The sequence below is a fragment of the Ascidiella aspersa genome, chromosome 3 (assembly GCF_963924565.1).
Source record: "Ascidiella aspersa chromosome 3, kaAscAspe10.2, whole genome shotgun sequence".
Lineage (NCBI taxonomy): Eukaryota > Metazoa > Chordata > Ascidiacea > Phlebobranchia > Ascidiidae > Ascidiella > Ascidiella aspersa.
In genome coordinates, this window is record NC_139449.1 from 14,885,818 (window position 1) to 14,910,508 (window position 24,691).

A 24,691-nucleotide genomic window follows, 5' to 3' on the forward strand; every position below is an offset into this window, starting at 1 on the left:
CCCAAACAATTTGCTAACATGTGTACATTATAATAAAAAAATCTCCCATATGTTTAACATTCTGTAACAACTGTCATTTGAAGCAGTTCTGTAAACTGTTATATTGTCAACTGTCCAGGTTGTTGTCAAGACTTATATTTTGGCCAATAGTGAGTACAATGCACACTGCACACAGAACTCTTTAGCAATTCAGTCCTGTTTTTTAAAGCATTGTTGGGTCTAACTGCTGCTTTTTTGACTAACATGATCTGTTATGCAGTCAAATAATGTACTGCAAAGAATATAAAGTTACTATTGACATAACGAATACTAGACAATTACGCTGTGCATAATTACATAACCTCGCTGAATATTGGCTTAAAGTTGACCTTAAGTAACCCTAATGCGCATTTTGTGGACGGCCAGCACGTTTTACAATGTAAGGTTATTTAGCAACTTATCGCATTTAGTGAAATTGCGAACTCTGCACCTGGCACGCGAGGTAAAGTCGCCCAATAAAACGCTGACACTGCACTACCTGGTTACATTTAAAGCAAGCACTATAAATTGGTCGCCGCAGCGACAGGTCAACTTACCACACGGGTTTCTACAATTAATCGCAACAATCGGCAGCAAAATAAATTGCTTGCAATTTTTTGTTATATAGGCTTTATAGTTGCCTATCTTTAAAGGAACTCTAGCCTTGAGACTAAAATAAGAACAACAGCAACTTCGGAATGAAAGTCAGTTAGGAATATGGCGAGAATAGGATTAATACCTAATAGCCCCACCTATAACTATCACTAACTCCCCTAATATTTTCGACCCTAACCCAATTGCTAACACCACAAACTACCCGACCACAAGCCCAAACAGCGGCGACCGAGGGTCGACAGCAAACGGCCAATGCCAGGCAGGTGCCCCACAATCATACCATACCCTTTCCCTACAGTCTTGGACGTTATGTTGTCCATTTAAGTCTTTTTCCGAATAATTTTGGACTTATTTTGACATGATTAGGTCTTATCTAGACTATTTAATATCTTATTCTGTTGTGGTTATTACTGCGAAGTTGGCGTTGTTATGTCGGTCTTAATACTATGGTATTATATATTATTATTAGATGCTGTTACTTTGAAGGTCTTATTGTGTTTTCTACTTAAAACTACTGTGGAATCAATGAGCTAAGCTTAGCCTAATAGGAAAGTAAAATATACATGTTTTACATATCACAATATTTTTCCTTTTGCACGTGGCACACCTGGCAACCTTCCATGGCGCACCAGTGCGCCGCGGCGCACCGTTTGAGAAACGCTGTCCTAGCAGCTGAAAGTGGGCATATATGGATTATAAACTTGCATTTATATAGGTTAAATTGGCCAAACTTTCAATTTATAAGTTACATGACACCTTGGCGCATAAAAGAGATTCGAATTTAGCTTGAAATAACAGCATTTATGTTTCAGAGGACGTTCTTGCCGAACCCTTGAAACAGATTCGTCGAACCCTGGTTAAGAACCACTGCTCTAGAATGTGCCTTGCATTTCCTTTTGTGTATTGTCCACCATTAAACAGAACATTTTCAAGCAGAAATAGCTCTTTCAAAGTGAGAACAATTGCTGGCGTGTGCTTAATTTATTAATGATATGTTACTATTATGTTTAGTGCATGTTACTATCATTTTTACTTCTTTTGGAACACCCTGTATAAACCTGAGAGGCGTCGCAATAATCTTAATTAATTTCTCCGAGATATAAAAATTAGTCTATTTATTTGCAGTATTGCGCTCGCTTTAAACGCAATTTCGCTTGGAAGTTTGTGTGACGGACGTAGTCAAGTGTAGCGCAGCGGTTAGCATTTTTATTTTTTAAATGTGTTCATAACTTTAATTAAAATAAGATTTCGCCCTCGCGTCTTTCCTGTTTATATTAACATAAATTCAAGCTAATCCTTTAGTTGACACAACACGCAACATTGCTTTTTTTGGGTATATTTTAAAATTTACATTACACACTGTTTTCCCAAAACTCTAAGCCTAAAAGTTTTATCTTCGGACAGTCATAAGCTTTTAAGCGTTAACAAAGAGCATAAAAAGTTCTTTTTGCAAATAAAAGCATATCGCAGAAAAATGCAATAATTTTGTTTTAAAAAGTTCAAAGCTAATATGACCAGAGGTTTTTCATCTAAAGCAAGTACTTCTCAATAATACAAAACATACAGTGCTAAACACGGATACCTTGAGCTAAACAATATCTACAAAATAGGACAAAAGAATGTTGTAAAACGAAAGATTCGAACGTATCGTAAAACAATTCCAGTTACCGAGAACCATGGCCTGGTTTCTAACCTCTATGCACAACTTAGGTCCCTGTAAACTGTACTGCCTTGTTTAGACAAACTGAGCCCAAATCCGTCATGAAAGATGCAAACATGAGTTACATGAGCCTATAGATGCCAGAAAAGGTCTATGACAATTAGGGTATCCAAAGGATGGAAAAGTCTGACTTGTAGACTTTATAGTCTTGGACATTACACTAATTTGACTTAGCAAATCAGCTTAAGACGATTAAATCTAATAATACTTGCCCACCTGAACCAAAACGCTAACCGCAGCACCCTAACCCAAATAATAATGTGCGTTGATTTAATAATTATGGAAAAGCTTTCGGTACTAATACATCAAAGTGTGATGTAACAATCCTATATAACCTAGACGAGAAACTATCTTATGCCCACCAAGTTTGAGTTATTTCCATCTTTCAAATAGTTATTAAATCAACGCACATTATTTGAGTTAAGTGCTGATTAGCGATTGGGTTTGGGTGGGTCAAGTATTATTAATTGTATTTCACATTTTTTTTATCTTAAGTGAATTTTTAGCTAATATTCTCAATTTATCTATGCCGGGAGTTAACCTATAGGTCAAATTTTTTGTGCATTGCCGCAACTTAAAGGTCTAAAAGTCAGACTCTCCCGTATGTGCCCAAAAATCACAAAAAAAATGCGCTTAGCGGGAACACTGGTCATAGTACACATAAATTTAATGCCATGCAAGGTGCTAATACTATTTATACTTAGCATATTATTTGGTCTTGTAAACATGTACCACACTATTTTGTAATGCTTTGTATGTTATATTTTTAAACTTTTGTTACCAGGTAAATGTTCCATTTTTACTACGTTCCTGTCGTTTCCAGCGATAAACATTTGCTGCTGTTGTTGATGCTTTTGCTTCAATCTGTTAATCTTTTGGCATGTGAAAGAATATTATTTTTGTGTTTAGATGTCAATATATCACTAGGGTGATAAATTTGCGTTGTTGTTGTGAATGGTTTTTGTTTTGTTTTCCTTGAACTTATGGTAGAGTGATTGTATTATTTTTATGTTAAGTTGTAAATAATCATTGTGTTCCAATTATTTCTGGCAGTAAACTTGCTTTGTCGTTGATGGCTTTTCAATGTTTTTATCCCATATATTTTTCAATGTATCATTATTACTTGTGTGTTGTTTATAAAATGCTTTTTTCTAATGAATACTTGTGTATAATATTTCGAATTAAATCGCAAACAGGGTGCAGTTGACTCAATGTACCTTACAATCTTTCGCTGCATCCTGGAACAAACAACTTTCGTTTTCTTTGTAAGCTTTGTACTGCATTCTAGTTGTTGCAGTTCCTAAAAATACCCCAATTTTTTTTCACATATTGTTTTTTAAAAGGAGCTTTTTGTCTTTGAGTCACAGAAATAGACCACATAGATGAAAGAGTCACATGCAGCTCTGGAGTCGTGGGTTGCCAACCAGCAATCTATGTTATACTTTTTAATAAAAATGCTCTACACATACCACAGGAATAATTTTGAGATACTGCATTTGGAAATTAATTGCACTACCTTTGGAAACAGTTCCTTTGCCTTCCAATAAATGTTTTCCGCTTCCTTAAACTGTTCCAGTTCTTCATACATTCTTCCAACATTCATTAATGATCCAATGTCATCTGGTTGAACGGTTGCTGCCTAAATTCGAATAGCCAAAAAAATGTATTATTAAACATTGATGATATCAATTTTAACTTATTATATCAATCGGTCTACTAACTGAATCAACCATATACATTTGGAGTTCAATTTAAGGATAAAATGACAACAACACGAAGAAAAAGTATCTAAAGGGCATTTTTTTTCTTTGAGGACCAAAAACAATATTATTTTCTTTAGTGGTAATACACTGACTAATTTGGCATTAAATTCATATATCACAATATTTAACTAATAAATGGCCAATTTTCATTCTAAAAAAAACAAGTTTGATTTAATATTGAGTTTGTTTACTCTGAAATGAGAGTTGCTGTTAAATGCAAATAAACTAAATGTTAATATCTATAAAGTAAATGCAATTAATTAAAATTATAAGCATATCTTGGGTATAAAAATATCATCACGATGGTGTGAGAAATACATATAAAAGAAGTTTGATTGGGTGCCAAATAGTGATATAATGTCTAAATATTCATTCATTTTGGATGTTTAGATTAGTGATGTAATTAGTACAATCAACCTGTTGGTTTTACAAGGGCGTTTTCAAAAAACGTAAGTTGGGCATAAAATAAATTAAAGAAGACTTTTGAAAAAAAACATTCTTTCAAACTTTAAAGACACTGGCATTTTTTGGTAACCCTGCAAACATGGAATGTATTTTAGTCCAGCCCGTTTGACATTTGCATATTTTTAAATTGTTTTATTCAACAACTTTCAATAACCAGCGTCATGTTTTTGTTTGGCATTTTTGAAGTTGTTTGCGTTTTTGATAAACCAAAAATTTCAACAAAGCGTTGTTTAAATCAATATATTCCTAAAAGTTCAATCTTATTGGTCAATCAAAAAATAATCGCCCTAGTAATGACCAATTTATTACTTGTTATGTACTAAATATGTTTTACACTAAGCAGACAAATTCCAACTGTCATTGACAATTGGGGATTTGTTGAATAATCCAATGCAATTACACTGTAAGCGTCTGATCTGAGCTTAACTTTTTTTCAAGGTTTTTATTTCAGGATCCGGTTTAGTTCCTTTTTTAAAAACAATAATGAATTGTTTTGCCTTTATTTATTTGTGCTGTTGGCAGGGTATATTTGTATTTTGTAAGTTACAGGAGGAGGAGATATATACAGTTAATTTAGCTTATCACTGATACATAATCTTCAGTAGAAAGAGAGTGGCCCAAATAATAGATAAAAGATTCATTCTTTTATTAGCAAACGTTTCGGCAAGTGTGTTTGCCATCATCAGCCCCTGCTTATAGCTTTACTAATTTAATCGAAGTGTCGATTGCACTGCACCCATTTCCCATATCCAACCAATTCGTAAAAAATGCGACCTTCGCCACACCCTATTCTGCTGTAGCCCAAACAGCAGTAACCTTGTATTGTAACCTTGTACTGCTGTTTACTGCTAAAATGTCGTCAGCTGTTGTACCATTGCCCTATCTATCTCACCACTTACGCCACAGGAGTAACTTAACATTTATGAAGTCATAAAATCTTGGCGCAAAAGCATAATTTTAGAATATTATTTCACACTGGTTACCAGAGGAAAACGTTTGAAGTTCAGTAGTTGTTGAAAATAGGACAAAATAAGGACGCAAGTCGAAAATAAGGACATTTCTTAGAAATAAGGACATTTAAGTTTTGCCAGTAAACTATCTCAGAGAAGTTCATTGAAATGTAAATAGTTTCTAAGACTTTAAATTTCTTTTAAAATTATGTTTTCTTAATTAAGTTCACACTATCAACAAAATCACCTAAATTTCTATATTTTTGTTCCCCTAGGTTAAATTTTGCTGTTAAGCAAACAATTTGTCTAATATTTGAAAATGTTTTTCATTTTTACCTAATTGTTTTAGGCAGTTTAATTAAAACAGAAAAGGGTCAAAGTTAAGCTTTTGCCCTCTCCTCAAAAACCCCTGTTGTTCACAATTAAAATGTTCATCTTTTTTCTTTTTTTTTTCCAACCTTTTTACACTAGTGCTCCCTTGGGCTACATGTTATTTCATATCGCTTATATTAATCGTTGTCTTACATCATATTGTCTACACTTTCGTTTCGATGAGCTGTTAGTCATATTTTAGGTTGTCTAACATGCATTGACTATAGGAATTTAAATGAGCTTGTGTATAAATTGAACTAAATTAATGACACAGGTGCCTATTAAAAAACTAAGGCACGTAGGTAACAGAACATATAATTCACATACAACAATAATTGCGTTAAGGTTTGAACACACTTGTGCAAACTGCGTTGCCCTACTGCAATTAAAATATCTGACGATTCAACATATCGTTTCATAATGAAATCTAGTTTTTCGTTAGCTCAACTTAAAAGATTAGTTCCTAATATACATACATTATTTCACAAGGTTATGTCATTACCAGGAAAAATTAAACTTTCTGCACCATGACTTTGAATCAGGGGCCGGCAAGCTTTTCTACTCGCGGGCACCAACCGAATTCAGAAAGGTCTCTTCGTGCTACACAAAATGTTAACTAAAAATTGTGTTATTAAAATGTTAGAACAACTGTGAATCAGGCGGGCCTCAGACTTTTTTTGCACTTTAAAACGTGTTTAATTACGTTTAAGGATGCAGTCACAGAGTCCACATGTCATTATCATACTACTAATGAAAAGTGTAATCAAACTACTTTGAGAAACCGCAATAACCTTAATAGTTAATCTAGTTCAGTGTTTGTTAACCTTTTAAATTCCGGGCGCACGTGGCGAGCGCTGCGAGCGGGTTTTTTTGGGTATACCAACATTTTTCAAATTTCTTTTTATTACATTGGCCCCCCAAAAAATTACTAAAAAATATATGTCCAATATTTTTGAATACGTTTTCCGTTTTCTGTGACACACTTGGCAGCCTTCCACGGCGCAATGCTAAAGAAGCGCTGATATAGGCGAAAAGACAGCATCAAAGCATAAATAAACTGGACGTAGAAAGATGATTCGCGCTAACTGCGAAAATGTTTTGCACTACGTAGTTAAAATAGTCAAAAAGTGTCTAGTTGTCAAAGAGGCGGCGGACTGTAGGTTGGCGACCCCGGCTTTAAATATACAATCATTTTGCCGCGTATAAAACGGTGAAAGGCAACAACAACTTTACGCCAGAAGTTACCAATTGGCGGAAAACTACTACAAGTTTGCAATACGAAAGTTGCCATTTAAGATTAAATATACCTGCAGTGCTGTTTGTTACTATTTTTATGTGAACTTTTTATAAAATTTTGTGAAAAGTACCTTTATGTAACGCCCCCTTATGTGCGTTTAGCGCCCCCCCAAATGAAAAAAAGACCCCAAACGCCCCTTTGATTCTATGATTATGTACTGAGTGGCACTTTTTGGCAGGTAGGTTGGAACTATAAAAATTGGCTGCATGGGCAGACAATTGGAAAACAACATACACAAACACCAAGAGCTGCATAATGGGCCTCAGCAAATATCAGCAATGTGGATTTCATTTGAATTGCAAAATAAAGTCGAATAAGAATGTGCACCAATTTGTGGAATACAAAAGTATCACTGTTTTTTTTACATATTTTTGAAATCTAAATAACGAATACAAAACAGACTAGAATGCAGTCTGGCACACACTTTTAAACAATAGACTATTTCATATATAATATTCAAACTTTTGTTAAAGTATGAGAAGGTCATGTCAAAAAAAAAAAACTTTTTTGTGTCGATTTGGCATGATTTGACTTATAGCCCCTTGTGCGTACTAAATCCTAAAAGCAACTTGTTTTAGCATATAAGACATTTAAGCATTAACAAATTCATATCCTATTTTGGAGATATCTTGCTCAGAACCACCAATCTCAATATATCTAATCATGTGACCTACAGCAATCCGTGAACCAACCAAACCAAACAGCAAATCAATTTTGGGTGTGTTTGATTTGGTTGACCAATAGACTGAGAAACATTGCACTTCCATGTACCTATTTTTGTTTAACTGAACTATAAAAAGAAATAATAATATTTATTACGCCACCTGGAAATACCAGGTTAATAAAATATCACAAACGCTAACAAATCAAGTGTAAAATAGATATTGATTTCTAAAACTAAATTGAGTAACATATTAAAATATTATGCTCGAAAAATATGAAATCCTTATGGTGATACGGAAGTTACAAACTAACATTGTACCTGCATGAAGTATTTTAAAGCTTCTTTCCATTTGTTTTCGGATTCATAAGTATGACCGACATTGTTCCACACTTTTGCATTCCTTTGAGTAATCTGCTAGAAGGTATAACATACAAGCATGGCAATTTTTTAAGTTATGTTAAGTTGATTTAAAATTGATGCCTTACGTTGGAATGCATTTGTTCAGATATAAAATAACTTCTAATTAATCAAAAAACTCTGTAGAAAGTTGTTTTATATTTAGCATTAAAATTATTAGACTCCATTGAAAAAGCCAACCATAACTGCAACAAGATTACGCTTAACCTTAACTTATAAAATCACATTTTAGGTATCCTTAAAATGATTATTTAAAGAATACAAGTAAACACATCTCATACATATTTCTATCAAGTGAAAAAAAACTTGCTTTAAGTGCACTCCTAAACAAAACACGGTCATTTTTCCAGTCACAATTTCTTCGGATTGCTTTCACAGCATGTGTGACAAAAAGGAACAAAATAAACCCATTCAACACTTGGTCAGATTTTCTGTAAAAAAAATCCTTTTAGGTTAAACATTAAAACCTAACTTTTTCAGTTATTAAAACACCTTTGCAAACTAAATAGTAAGCAAACAATATCTATGTTAGAAAAATGACATACAAAATATATCTGAGTTTTCCAACCCCGATTGCAAATAAAAAGCAAAGTCCAATGCTTGGTGTATAAAGAACTCTTTCGGCTACCACAAAACCCACATTAAACAATAGGTTGGATGCTGGAAGGAATGAAAACGATCCAAGTGCAACACCAAATAAAGCAAGTTTGCAGCTATTCTGTCTTCCACAGCATGAATATATTCCTAAGATTAAAGTTTGGAAAAACAGAGTGATTTTGTTATGTCACCAAATCACTATTACTACAAAAGAAACTAAACCATACCTATGGAGACAAATGAAATCCAAAAGAAAAGACTAGCTAAATTTCTGAAATCCATTACACTGGTGACAAGAGGAATGGTCCCCATTGTCCAATCACACAGAAGGTAGCATGGGCTCAAAAAGAGCCATACATTGACAGGTAGAAGGTAATTTAATGTCAACTGACGAGAAGGAAAACTTGCCATGGATGAAGGATTGTCAAATACTGTAATATGTCAAATTGTATAAATGAGATGTACACTTATGTAGAAAATGAACAAAATAACATGTATACTCACCATTGAAAAATGGCATACTTGATTGCATAACAGAAAATCTGATAAAAATTAAAAACATTCCACAGAAAAAAACTGCCAAAATGCGAAGAAACAAGGATTTATATCTGATTTGCTTCGGTGATTTCACAGACATGATGATAAGAAAACAAAAATCACTGAGAGTTAGCTATAACAAAGTGCATTAATTTATTTAAAATCTAAAAAAAAACTCATAAAAGATGCCTACCTGATTGATTAGAAAAATATCAATAACAAGACAAACTCCTAACACAGTAATTCCTTGTTCTTTGCTGAACATAGCAAGACCGCAAAAAAAGAAAGATGCAAACTGAACAAAATAACATTTATGTAATTTAATGCTACAGTACTACAAATAATAGTAACTTACCAATGATTTAAAGGTAATCTTTAAATAGCAAAATATTGCAAGAATGAAAAATATAGTGGATAATACTTCAGCTCGGCCAACAAGTCCTGTAACCTATGTTGTGTAATAAAAAATATAATTTATTACAAAGTTTAACAAACAAGAGCTCTAGTCTAGACAATTGCTTGTCTAACTAATATATATTTTCAAATCTGATAAAATATTATTAATTTATAAATCAGTGTTAAGTAATATATTAGAAGCAGTGGCCAAATTTAGCCATGTGCCCGAAACTCAAACTTTGAAAACGTTGCCAACTTTCTTTTAAGCATAAAGCCAAAGTAGTAATCAAAACTGGGGATCTAAAGGCATTTTTATACCGTCGCTGGATTTTTATTATTATGCGGATCTGGAGCTAAAGCTGGAGTATTTTTTTACTTTATAGAGTTAAAGCTATGAAATTTTATCTGCCTAACTCCAAAGTTAGGTACTAGATAATAGAATGTCAAGAGTAACCACTTATACTTATTTTAAAATGATTTACTTAAATATATAAACTGTTGCTACCAGGCATGGTAATATAAATAAAAAAACAGCTCCTCTGGTAATTGTTAACCAACGTTTCGGCAACCTATACAAGCCGCCTTTGTCAGGGTGATTGACACTGAACGCTCGTACAATAAATGGAAAGCAAAAAAAGGAATAAAGCAGAAATAAACGCGAGCAACAAAACGATAAGAAAGTAATTAGCGACTGACTCTAGTCCTTCAGCAGGTGCTTGTAGCATGCAGAAAGCATCACGCCAGTTTTGACGTTCATGGTGTTACCCTTCTTATGATTATTTCCCCATTAAATATGTCCATTGCTACTAATGCTTTAAACAAGGCAAGTTCAATAGAAAAATACAATAAAACAAATATTTTTAAAGAAGCAGAGATTATTAAAGACAGAATTGGACTTGAATGTTTTGGTAGATGTTGAGATATAATTAACCAGTAAATAATTGTTAAAATTGGAAACTGAAAAACCAATTAGATTAGTTGTAGATAGGGATTTATTTAAAGTAGAATCCGAGGGCATTCTAGAATAATAGGTTTTAAATCTAGAATAATAAATCCAAAGTATCGAATTGAGTCGATGTGGGGCGCAACTTTGCTAACAGCACAATGGAAACTATGTCCGGAGGAGGCATGGTGGTTTCTACTCTTTAGGCTATTTAGTAGTTGTATCATTCCATATGGCTTATTTTGTATATTATTTGCATGAATTTCTAGCTCAAATCGCAGAGATAAACTATGTGATAGTGCAGTCAGGTCTTGAGAGGTTCAGGTGGTTGATAACCCTAAGAATGTCTGAGAGGCAAGATAATGTTGTGATGGACTTCTCACCGTCCAGATCTGTTTAAAGCTCAAGTTCATTTTCATTGAAAAAAAAATGTATAGTTCTATTCTAAGTTTAAAGAGGCACTTTGTCTCATTAACCCATGAAAGCCAACGAAACACAACTCTGTATATAAAGCAGTGGTTCTCAACCTGTGGTACGCGTACCACTAGTGGTACGCGAAGTCATTTTGGGTGGTACGCAGTATGTTTTTAAATAAAATTTCAGTTTTTTTAAATAAAATTACATTGTTATGATTGTATAGTAAAATCTTTTATGCTTCATCAATCATATGAATTATTATCTTTCCGGAACATCTATGCAAATTTATTTTATGACATAGACCAACAACAAAGAATTACAAAACTTGACTACCGGTATCTTGCAAAGTTAAAAAAGGAAAACTTTTTCAAGATTAGTGGGCCGCATTTGTTTCGAAATTTCCGGGCTAACTAATTAGCTGATCCGCCCCTGTTAATAATCCTATATACATTTTGAGTAAAGTTAAGTTTTTCGATAATTTCTTGGTACGCAACAAGATCATAGAACCTCGAGGTGGTACGCGGTTCAAAAAGGTTGAGAACCACTTATATAAAGAGACATGAACATTTAGCGCCAAGAACTTCACATAGCTCCAAACTTGAAGCAACCACTTGATCGGCAATGTTGACCAACATTTTCTCAATACAGTATTTTACAGTGTTGTAGGACAGTGCTTGTCAAAGTTTTTTGGAATGGTACACACTATTAACAGCACCACAAAACATTCAGTTGCAGGCTTTTGAAATTGTTTCAGTGCACCGTTGCAACTCAATATTTTGTTTTAACAAGTGTGTCACAAACTTTTAGGACAAATATCCCAAAGATGCTATTTTGTGCTGGCAAGCCTTAAACTGGTATAGCAAAAACGCGCCACTGCGCCTTGCCACAAAGTCACGTCAAAACAACAGGTTACTACAGGTAAACTGGTCGCATTATTAATGTATCACAGTATGAATACTATGTCACAATCGTCAGCCTCCTGTCTAATTAATGCGTAACCAACATTTTTGCAGGTGGCATTATAAGAGACTCGAGCCTTTTTGTAGGAGCCTTTTTGTTCTGTGCAACCATAAAAAGAACTTGATATGAAGCCTAGACATTTCCTGACCTCTTCAGTTAAATTTTGCCTGTTTTATCAATGTGTTCACGTTTAAGAATTTCCACAAGGGGATAAAAGTAATTAAGATCCTGATCTTTCTTTGTTTGGGATTTGTATCAAGATGGTGCTTGTGTAAACTTGGTTTTATGGCACCATTAGAAAAAGTTTTTTGCAAACCACACACCGCGGGTAAAATAACTTGCTCCTTTGTTCTACTTCAATGAAGCCATATTTCAAATATTGTGCCTATTTTTATTTTTAATTAAATGGTGTAATAATATTAAGACAAATATTTATAAAAGGTTGTTTGTAAACTCAGTTCAGCACTTTGGTTAGACCGGTTGACAACAAAGTAACCTACAATTTTGACCATAAGCAAAAAAGTTTGAAAGTAAAGCTTTTAGTAAGTACCAGATTGTCACTATCTCTGGGAATTGGATTTTTGTTTTGAGGCGGCAAAAATGAAAATAAATTGCAAGTTTTTGATGGCAAAATAATTCGAAAATTAATTTTGCATAGTCTTTACCAAACTAACATATGAAAAAATGAATCTCTTGGCAACTACACCTTTAACATCTAAGCCACAAGTTAAGGAGAAAATTTTTGGTCCATATTTATTTTTGCCTCCAGAAATAAGTTAAGGAAACTATAGAAATATAGAATATCCAACATATATAATAAACCACAAACCCAAGCGAAATTATTAATATTTAAAAGTGGTCCTAGCAAATAACGCTATTTATAACGGCCCACAAACATTTCCATAAAAAAATAGTAATAAACTCTATGTTCTGAAATTTGTACTCCAACAAAATATATACAACAACCGCACACCCATCTAGTTATATATGTTTTTTCATTGACTGGGTTTTGTATATCTGCAGCTACAACTTTAAATATTTGCAGCTAGTATCTTCCCACATGGCAATTCAGGAAAGTTTAGAACATGGTGAAATAAAACTGTGCTACTGACGCTATATATTGCACAATCTTCATTATGACTGTGTTTATGAGGAGTGGAATTTGCACTTTTTTGTGTTACTGTACCTTAGTCAAATCCTGCAAGTTTTGAAAAGCTGACAGAAATTTAGAACATCTAAAAAGTGTACACCCCCTTACGCTACCAAAAATACAGCTAAAACAGTTAGAAAATACTCTTAATCATAAGGATGTCAGAAGTAGAATACCACCCGATCCGCTAGAAATTAGTGCATTTCTAAGCAAAAAGTTCTACGACATTTGGGGCATCCAACGGCTGAAAAGTCTGACTTTTAGACTTTGAGGTTGTGGCAATGCACTAATTTGGACCTTTAGGTAAACTGCCGGCGCAGATAAATTGAAAATATTCGCTGAAAATTCACAAAAGACTACAATAAGTGTGAGATAGAATTAGTAACACAGTTAGGGTGCTGGTTAGCGTTTGGGATTAGGTGGGTAGAGTATTATTAAACTTAATCTTCTTAAGCACATTGTTAAGTCAAATTAGTGCATTGTCCAAGACCTCAATATTATTAAACTTAATCTTCTTAAGCACATTGTTAAGTCAAATTAGTGCATTGTCCAAGACCTCAAAGTCTAAAACTCGGGACTTTTTAATCCTTCAGTTGCACTAATTTCCAATGGATCGGGTGAGAATATCAAGGTACTCTAGAGCAGTGGTCTCCAGTGTTTTTAATAAGCGACCCTGATTTAAATAAAATGAAATCAGCATTTACATTGCAACCCTATTTTGTTTTTAGATATTATTCCTAAGTAACACAAGCGAATATGCATAAATTATACACATTTTCAGAGAACTGTGGTCTGTGACTATATATGTGCACCAAAATGATATCTTTCAGGAAGTCTTATTTAAATTAGGAATTTGAATTTAGCACATAAAGTGAAGCAAAAAAATCAATTTGTTTTATCACTAAATTGCATTTAGTGTGATGATTGCGCTCGCAGAGTGTCCACCAGTTTTTGAAAATGTGGCTCCACTTTGCATAAGAATAACCATCATGGGTCTTCAGAAGCAATTTGTTTTATACGTCGGGACAAAGTTGCAGGGCCAGATCCAGGATTTTAGTTTATTAAACCTTTTATATGGTGTTATAAGTTATGTCATAGTTATCCTTACATGTGGCGTTTCAAGTTACCTAGTAAAGTGACATTATTTTCCAAGAAATCTTATAAAATATGTCGGTCCCAAAAAAGTGGAAGGCTACTAAGCTATTGACGCTGCCGATCACGCAAAGAAAAAAATGCGTCCGTTGGGGCTCAGTGGGCTTTGTGTTTACCTTAGAACAGGGGGTTGCAACCTAGTCACGGGCCAAAACCAAACTCCAAAAGGCATCTGCGGGCTGCACAAAATGTTACCTAAGAATTGTATTATTAAATGTTAAAACAACTGTACATCAGGTGCACCTAGCATTTTTTTCACTTAAAAACTTGTTTAACTACATTGAACGATAATAAGGTTCAAGCAATAGGCTCGTACTAATAGAACAAAATTAACTGAGCATCTAAAAAGCCTGGATGACTTTATTAAATCAGTGTGTGGCCCCTTTCTTGCTTTGAAGACCCATTGCTTCATTAAAAATTCATCAAGTCAAACCTGCTTCTATAAATTATTATAAAAGGTCCTAATGTACACCTTTTTTTCCCCGACGTTGTTTTTTTGCCCTTTCCTCAGGGTAGAAAAAATAAGAACAGATTTTGTAACATAATTTTTATTTCATAATAAAATTGAAAATGCTTTGTGATTAGAAAGGTATACCTAATAACTCAATTAGACTGAAAATTTCACTTCTGTTGCTAAACACAAAAGTTTGACTAGACAAGTTAGACATAATTGACGTATCTAACTCAGGTTATTAGAATTGTATTAGTTCAATATTGAACAACCAGTTTCAACTATGTCGGCGAAACAATCAACGCTGTAAACAGTACAGGTCAATAGCTATGAAGAGTTAGTTTTCAAGCGGATAGCAGTCTTAAGTCGCTACAGACAATCCAATTGCTGACCACAGTGATAATGGCAGAAAAAGCAATTTAGCATTTAACACTTTGATGTGAGTTAGCGTTGCTTGGAATAGGCAACATAAGCAGAAACATCATAAAACATACGGTAAACACAAAAGCTCTCAGTCGGTAATAAATCATGCCCTCTTCACTGGCATCAACTAAAATTTGCCTTGTAAGTTGGGCGAGTACCTAACAAATCAGCAATCTCCCGGATGAAATAACTTGCCAAAAAATATCACCATCTGCAAATTTCAAAAACAACTAATTTAAAAAAATTTACCCTGACCTACTATTTCTGTGCGATACACAATTTTTAAGCGACAAAAATCAGCGCGTTTATTTACATGCATAGTTGGACAAATGAAATGAAGTTATATGTGCTAAACTCTAGCTAATGTTTTTATTGAAAATAAATCCTTATGACAACGAGTAAAAAAGTTAACTAAATAACTGATAATTTGAACTATTTATCAATCCTTGAAACCGACTCATAGATTTATAGTCACTACAAACATATCCAACAAAGTAATTAAGATTCAGTTTTTCTGTCACAGTTTGAGACATGGTGCACCATAAACATTCTTAAATGGTGACTTTTAGAGAGTAAATCTTTCTTTAGAAGTCATATTTTGTTAAAAAAACAAGAATTGTCCCCTATAACTACATCTACCATATTCTGATTTTGACAATGAAGAGATAAAATCGAACAGTTAATAAAAGTAAGCCATATTGAATATTGAAGTAGAGAGTGATCTTGGCATGCTGCAGGTAGACTTTTATCCACTTTGATCGGTCTTTATAAACCAATATTGTTCAGTGAGCTTTTGTTCTGTAATTTCCGCACCCAAAATCTCTCCTAAGAAATATTATTAAAAAACAAATGCACGGCGAAATAACTATTTCCTACTTCACAAGATTGTAGTGAGCTTTTGTTCTGTAATTTCCGCACCCAAAATCTCTCCCAAGAAATATTATCAAAAAACAAATGCTTGGCGAAATAACTATTTCCTACTTCACAAGATTGTTCATCGTAAATATTGGATGTGTAGCACTTTTTTTTTTTTTTACCTTCAGAAGGCCTGAATACAACTACAAATTTTTGCTTAAGGGCACTTGCCAGTCATCAACCATCCGGAGCGAATTGCATGTTTGCACAACGTGCAAATTTCCCAAACTGAAATTGCGTAGGACAAAATTTTGCAGATGTCATGCCCCAAGTTTGCGAAGTAAAAATTGACCCAGGAGGCAAGTGCAAATTCTAAACTAATTTGTACCTTGGAGATGCAAAAATTGATATTTTAGATATAATTAGCTTGTCAAAGAATGCACAAAAGATAACAAATTTACACAAGTTTTTTTTACATCAGGGGTGGGTAACTTTTCCTAGTGGCAGGCTAAAACTAAGCCAAGTATGGTTTCCGCGGGCCATTGAAGTTTAATTGACAACTATGTTGTTGAAATGTGTATATTTAACTTGAAAAGATTTTTTTTAATAGCAAACACATTAGATGCATGAACACAATATTTGTGCCAAGTGGAAATATTTTTGCATTTACTTAATCGAAATTTTAGCCAAATAATTTAAAGAATGGCCTCATGCCTGATTTATAAGAGGTGGAGGGCCGGTTGATTTATAGTGGTGCAGCGCATCTGGCCCGCATGGTTTACTGTGCCTAGTGGTTGAATTCGATTGAGAATTCTAACATACTATGGTATAATTTATTGCCTAAACAGAGTTGTTTAAACCCACACTATATACGGTTTATCTGTTTTAAGCACATAGTTTATGTATATAGCATTTTTTTACATTCAGCAATCAAACAAATAGTTATGCACAGTAGTTCAACTTACAGCCTCAACATGAATCGGATGTACTGCAAAAAGCAAGGAGGCCAACTGACAGACACAGACTTCTTGTTTTGAGATTTTTTTTCTTTCACTATCAAAACTCTGAAGCTGAGTGAGTGTAATATGTTTGTACAAACCATAAACAAGCAAACAAACAAGTGCATGTAGAACAGCATTGACCATATGATAAGCCCATGGAGTTTCTCCAAATATTAGATAGTTTAAACGAAATGTAAACACAGTAAATGGCCGATAGGATTTGTGGCTGGTTTCCTAAAACATATAAAACACAAAGTTAAACAAACATTAAACTTTTGTTTAAAAACATGATTTAAAGTTTTAAATAAACACTAATATATCGATCATATAACTACTAAGCCATGGGATAAACACGGGCAGTGTTCTCTCTAAGAACTTTTTTTAGTGCAAATGCCAAAATTTTAGAAAGTTGTGCAATTTTTTTTTATGGAACTGTGCAAAAAACAAACAAATTAACTGCTACAGAAACATTTGCGTCAGACACTTCTTCCAGGAGCCCGATGCAAAGCCGCTTAGTTTGCAAATCATGAAGACTCTATAAGATTAGGGAATATTATGGTACATTCACAATTCTGTTATTAACTGCGCCTAACTCGGTGGATGAAAAAAAGCTTTTCCCTTTTCTCACTTTTTTTTAGTAAGAAAAAGGCTTAATTTAATGTTGTGAATTGTCTACTGTCTTTTTATTTTGGATATACGAGTTCTTATTTCTCTGTGTAAAACTATTCTTTTCATCGATGTGTGGCATGCAAACTTGTTGATCAGGCAACCTGACTGAATTTAACAAAAACTGCCTTCAGAGAAAAAGGTCTAAATGGCGTTTAATTTTGATTTGCTTAGGTTAGATGGGTGTCCAACCACCACAATCCCCCTAAAAACTCCAAATAGTATAGGTAATCTTTATAAATTGTTTTAAAATCAAAGTTAACAGCATGTATATAATTATAATATCAGGGGCGTATCCAGAAAATAAAAAAGAAAGGATCCCGAATTTTTTCAATTCCTCTTTTTTCAGTTTGATGTTAATGAACAATGACGTCACAAATTAGTAACAGGTATGACATAAAAAATAGTGATTGTAATGACGTCATAAAAAAACTAATCAGAAACAGCAAATTAACGTCCAGCAAAAGCGAACCTTTAGATGCAAAGCTAACTTGTGCGCCCACCATTGTACCACCTTTTAAGAATCTGCTGTTAGTTAAAAAAATGCCATTGTTACACGAACAACAGATATTATCGCACAGAGCAAATAACGAGTAACATTAATGCCTAACTTGCTGTTTTGAGCAAGAAAAAAGAAGGTTTTGACTTAGCGTTGTCAATTGTTGAATATACACTTGCTAATCAGCCAACCTAAACAAATAACGAATAAGAAAAACTATGCATTTACGGTTGACCAAACAAAAGACGCAAAAACAGCGTTTTGCTCTCGATTTTGGTTTCACATTACCTAAAGGAGCGTGACCCAAATTACTTTGACACCCTCGCTTTCGAACAAAAGGTTTAAACCCCCCAACCCACAGGAATACGCCACTGATATATATTATTTTTAACCAATTTTCAATAGCAATAACCTAAAATCCCCTCTGGGCCATCAAAACAGCTACACACATAAATCAGGAGGTAAAAATCAAACCTTGTTCAGAGAGATTTAGGGAAACCTACCTTTTATGGTTAAAATTAATATTGCTTACGGCACACCTCATAAAAGTATGAAATATATGCATGCAAAAAAAGTTAATACAAGAAGATTGTTCTACACCTGATCTAGCGTTTGATGTGTTTTCTGGTTTGTTTGTTGTTGCAGCGCCATTACCCCGAAATTTAAAAAGGGCACACTACAGGACTGCTTAAATACCATGTTTTTCTAAAAAAGCACATACTTTTATAATAAAACATATCTATACCTTTATAATCGAAGTTCCCCAAAAGTCATTGTATAATAAGTCCGTGATAGGGGTTTCACCTCTAACATCTTTGTTGTTGACGATTGCTGGTTTGTCATCAAAGACAAATCCACAAGGTATGGAATTGATAAAAATAACCACAGGCACAAAAACAATCACTTTAGAAAACATGTAATCATTCATTTTGCAACAAAGTAGTTCATTAACAACACTAACATGAACAATAAAATAACAAATACAATTTTTTTTTTATAATAAAGTTATGTAACAATATACAAAAATATACAGGTTTGCTTTTCTTGTACCAATAATTGGTTGTTTTTGGTAATTATTATCAAATGTCTATCACTTTTAGGGTTCTCAGCCTGATTGCATTCAAGATCTTTCACTATTTTTCCATAATTTATATTGTGACCTGTTGCAGGTAACTTTATTTTTTTACCAAGTGTTATCTTTGTGTATATTAAAATGTTTAACAACATTAGTTTTTTTAATGAGCACACCTATTTATGTCAAATTGTTTGCTGCATTAAACAAAGATTCACTTAACTTAATCACTGTTTAATTTTTGGCTTTAAAGACTTTTAAGTGACAACAACATTAGTCTTTGTTCACCAGTTTTTTTTTCTAGTGATGTTTTAAAACCATTTAGATTATCTGCTTCTGCAGTTTCCTTGTCTAGACAGTTCCACTCAGAAATAACTCTTTGTGAAAAGCAAAATTTTCTACAATTAGATTTTACTGAAGGCTTGAAGATTTTAAAAGAATGACTTCGTGTTTTGTTGCTTCTAAATATAAAAAATCTTTTTTATTTAAACTTTCTTTTCAATGTATAATTTTCCAAATTCTATAAGGTCTGCCCGTAATCTTCTCATTTACAATCTTAACAGTCGGGTTTCATCCAATCTAGTGTTGTAAGGTTTATATTTTATTTCCGTTATCATGTGTGTTGCTCTTCATTGGACTTTTTCTATTGCATTAATTTCATATTGCTTGTACGGTCTTCATGCTTGAGTAGCATATTCAAGCATTGGCCGGACTAAGGTCTTGCATAATGGTAGAATATTAAATTTAGTTTTATATCCAAATGTTCTCCTAATTAAACCTAAGAACTTATTAGGTTTTCCAACGGTTTTAGAGATGTGTGCCGAAAAATTTAAGTCATAAGAGACATCAACACCAAGATCACTCTCAGAAGTAAAAGTTTCCAGTTGTATACCATTCATATAATACGGTTGGACAAAGGGTTTAAGGCCGAAGTGAATCACCTTGCATTTATTTTCGTTAAACTTCATTTTCCATTTGGTAGCCCATTCACAGAGTATGTTGAGATCACTGCATTAAATTATGATCATTTACACAATTAGCTACACCAAACACCTTTGTATCATCTGCAAATTTAAGATGTTGTTTGTGACTTTAGTATCCAAATCATTTATAAAGATAGTAAATAGAATTGGGCCTAAAACAGGGGACTCCACTCAACTCTTTTTTGCATTTGGAGTTTTTTCCATTAATAACAACTAGGAATGTTCAAAGTAGAATCCCTAGGTGTTCTAGAATAATAGGTTTCGAATCTAGAATAACGAATCCAGAATAGCGAATCCTAGTATATTTTTATTAAATTATTTAACCTCGATTTTGTTTGGGGAAGGTATTAATCTTAATCTACCCTACAGGGCCCACAATCACAGCAATAAATAGACCAAACAATTTGCTAACATGTGTACATTATAATAACATGTGGACATTATAATTTGAAGCAGTTCAGTAAAATGTAATATGTCAACTGTCCAGGTTGTTGCCAATACTTTATATTATTGCCAATAGTGAGTACAATGCAGCACTGTGCACAGAACTCTTTAGCAATTTGGTCTTGTTTTTTATAGCATTGTTGGGTCATAGTGCTTCTTTTTTGACTAACATGATGTGTTATGCAGTCAAATAATATACTACAAAGAGACCAATGTTACTATTGACATAACGAATACTTGACAATTACGCTGTGCATAACCTCGCTGAATATTGGCCTAAAGTTGACCTTAAGTAACCCTACAGCGCATTTTGTGGACGGCCATCATGTTTTACAATGTAATGTTACTTTACCTGTTTCTATGCAGGTAAAGTAGATTAATAATGTTGAGTAAAGGAGGTGTTATGATGTCACTTAATTCCTTTAACACGTAAGGGTGTTATGATGTCACTTAATTCCTTTAACACGTAAGGGTGTATACCATCCGATCCAGGAGCTTTGCTAACATTTAAAGATTTAAGTTCTAATCTAAGCTTTTCTTCGCTAATTTTTAGTGAAGATAGCTTCACCGATTCCGACCACAAAGGATAAATCAGAATTGGAGGGCTCTTCTGATCCATCATCTGTAAAAACAGATGAGAAGATTGTTGAAGAGGGTCCCTATCGATTATTTTATGGTTAATTTACTTCGAGCATTCTTGAAGAAATCCTTGGGGGCTTCTTTAATATTCATGGCTATTTTTTTTTCAGGTTAAATTGATATTTTCTGATCATATTAGTTAGGTTATTAGTGGCTTTTTGATAATGATTAAAACCAAGTTGACAATGGGTATGTCTGTAAATTTTCCATTTCCGAAACTTCTTGTTTCTCTCTCTTTCAATCTGTTTGTTCCACCATCTTGGTTTATGCGTAGACTTCTTATTCCTAAAGGGAACAAATAACTCTATAAGCTCATTCATCTTTTGGCAGAACAAATTCCATTTAACTTCAACAGTTGTGTTCTCAAAATCCCTTTCGTAATTCCAGTTGTCTAGGAAAATTTTCATTTGAGGAAATTTAGCAACTTTATAGTTACTAAATTTATTATTTGAAACAGTTTTCATAGTGCAAACAGGTATTTGGAAGGATATCATATTGTGGTCACTATTACTAAATGTGTAATGAACTTGAATATTCTGAATAATATTTTCCTCCCTAGAAAGAACAAGATCAAGAATGCTGTCTTCCCTTGTGGGTGACTTTACATGTTGAAACAGATAATTATCCAACACCATATCCAAAAGTCTTGACCTTCTGCATTTGAATGATACAAATCCCAGTTAATATTTCTAAAATTAAATCTCCACATACAATAACATTTTTATATTTGTCACATTTCTCACTAATGTTCATCAAGTAATGGCCATTCTGATTTGTTGTATTTAAAGAATGCTTTTATTGTTTGATTACTTAAAAAAAAAAAAAGTAGTTTAGCGTATCGAGGTTGCGTAGGAACGGGTAAGAAGGAGCTGGCCCTGAAGACGAGGGCCGATGGCTGCCTATGGTCTCCTACACGTCCTTAATCTGACTCAAAAAATACCTGTCCTTAACTTCTTGAACTCTAGACAAATTCAATCCACTCAGTAGATAATTGCCGTTGAGTATATTCACAAATCTCAGCAGTACATACGATAAGGCAGGGGTCCGCAAATACTTTTTGGCACGACCCAAAATTGCTAGTACCGAGGTCTCGCGACCCAAATACTTTGAATGTTTTTTAATAAAATAGCTTTGCTAAAAAACACAGTAACTTGTTGTGTTTATATTCATTAAGACAGATCTATATGTTATGCGTTTTTAAAAAGAAAGGGTTCTGTAGCACAACTGAAAAGAAGCCTTGAGTTTTATTACTACTTTTGATGTCTCATTCGGATGAAAAATATGATTTAGCAACCAATGTGGGTTCGAGGGGTTGCAGGCTTGCAGCCCCACCAGCTCCCCGCCATAACCCCTTCAACCCCCGTCCGCTATTGCGCTTTCTTAGTGCAATAATTACTGGCAAGGTGGGTAATGATATTTTGGCGAGACTCACTAAAAATGCCCGACGTCTCATCGCAATCGTTTTAGGAAACTCAACATTATAAGGCTCACATCTAAGGATTTTTAGGGGGCAATATAAATTTTAAGACAGAGATCGACAACCTTTACCAAGTCGCAGACCAGACCAAACTCCGCAAGTTCTCGGCAGGGCGTATTGAACTTCCGCTATTAATTTTGTTATAAAAACATGTGGCCTTTAAGCACTTTAATATAATTAACCTTAATCAGGGACAAACCCAAATATTTGAAGCAGTGAAAATGAGTCCAGTTACACTACAACAAGGAAGCTACAGGCGTAGCGCGAAAAAATGCGTTTGTTTGGTTTAAATTGGCAAACCTTTAAATTTACAAGGAGACACGCATTTGCCACACACAAATTAAAATATGAACATATTTCTTATGTTCTTTTTGTTAATGTTTATCATTAAATAATACATCAGCGAATTAATTTGGAAAAAATTGATTTTAGAGGGTTTCATGCTACGAAAAATTTCCTACTTATAGTTGTCTTGCGCATGTCACCTTTGGTCTGAGAAGACTACATCAAATCGCCAATGTAATTCAAAGTTAAATTTGATAAGCGCGGGGAAAAATTTTGTGCAATTTCGTATAGTTAAAACAGTTAAAAATATTGAGCATGCTGGCCTTGTATACAGTTTGTGAAAGAGTTTGCGCGCAGGATGATTTTCACTGGAGGGCCGGACCGGCCTGCGGGTCGAAGGTTGCCGACCTCTGTTTTAAGACTGGATGTAACGAATTTAAACAAAAACGCGACATTTTAACAGGAAGACGTTGAATACCCTGCCTTGTCCAGCCTAACTCAATGCGCTAAACGCAACCAGATTGCCAGCATCTGATTTTAGTTATCAAAACTTTTTATTCCAAAAAAAAGGACGACGCTTGACCACACAAAACATATATATTTCAGCAAACATAAAGATTCGCGTAAAGCGTCTTATAATTGCTTGTTTATATCGTTAAAGTTCGTGCATAACCTGGTTAAGCAGTTTATGTTAGCAAGAATTTTACTACTAATTGAAACAAAAATCCTCATTACATATCGCGTTAAACAAAAAAAATATTTATTGGATTTAAATTTGCATATTTTAATTTTAAGAGAACAACGTGCTTACGACGCTTTGGCCAAAATAATGTTGGATTGCAAGCGCTCTTTCCCATCACCTGGATCGAAAGAACACTCACGACTTTTTACGGGACTTAGTGTACATATTTCGCGTGACAATTTTAGTCGCGCTCAAAGTAAGACGACTCTCTTGTATACAATTCAGTGTACTAATGGAAACAATTAGAAAACTTAAAATATAGGCCTCTATTAGCAAGCACAAAATATAGGCCTCTATTAATAAGGCTTTCGCGACCCAAACTGAATGGCCCACGACCCAAATTGAGGTCGCGACCCCCAGTAGCGTAGCGTGACCGTTTCAAAGGGGGGTGTCCCGAATTTTCAACTTAGGGAATTTCCCTATTTTCCGCCTGACGTTAATGAATAATGACGTCATGAAACAGTGACGGGTGTGATGTCATAAAATAGTGATTGTAATGACGTCAAAAAACATTCTAATCCGAAGCAACTAACGTCCAGCAAATGCGAACACGTGCGTCGTCGGCATTCCTGCCAGGTGAAAAACTAAACCAAGACCATAAAATATGTGTGATTGATTTTGGAAGAATCATAAACTATCAGCAGCGCAGTTTCCTAAGTTCCATGTACGGGACTAGCCGTAAATTACAGGCACGCCGTTTGCCACCTGCAATACTAAACGA

The 24,691-nt window shown here is 34.1% G+C and overlaps 1 protein-coding gene across 1 annotated transcript in view; it reads right to left on the bottom strand.

Annotated features, from left to right (window-relative positions):
- LOC146160347 (protein O-mannosyl-transferase TMTC3-like) overlaps positions 1–19,277 on the bottom strand; it is a 63,747-nt gene extending 44,470 nt beyond the window's left edge. Inside the window, exons 1-10 of the mRNA XM_083385428.1 lie at positions 19,074–19,277; positions 17,128–17,397; positions 9,771–9,863; positions 9,609–9,710; positions 9,383–9,548; positions 9,106–9,309; positions 8,827–9,025; positions 8,592–8,712; positions 8,183–8,275; positions 3,870–3,992 (exon numbers count right to left, since the gene is read on the bottom strand). Coding sequence (XP_083241554.1) covers positions 3,870–3,992; positions 8,183–8,275; positions 8,592–8,712; positions 8,827–9,025; positions 9,106–9,309; positions 9,383–9,548; positions 9,609–9,710; positions 9,771–9,863; positions 17,128–17,397; positions 19,074–19,256 — 1,554 coding nt within the window. The 5' untranslated portion in view covers positions 19,257–19,277. The remainder of the gene's footprint in view (positions 1–3,869; positions 3,993–8,182; positions 8,276–8,591; positions 8,713–8,826; positions 9,026–9,105; positions 9,310–9,382; positions 9,549–9,608; positions 9,711–9,770; positions 9,864–17,127; positions 17,398–19,073) is intronic.
- Positions 19,278–24,691: the final 5,414 nt, after the last annotated feature.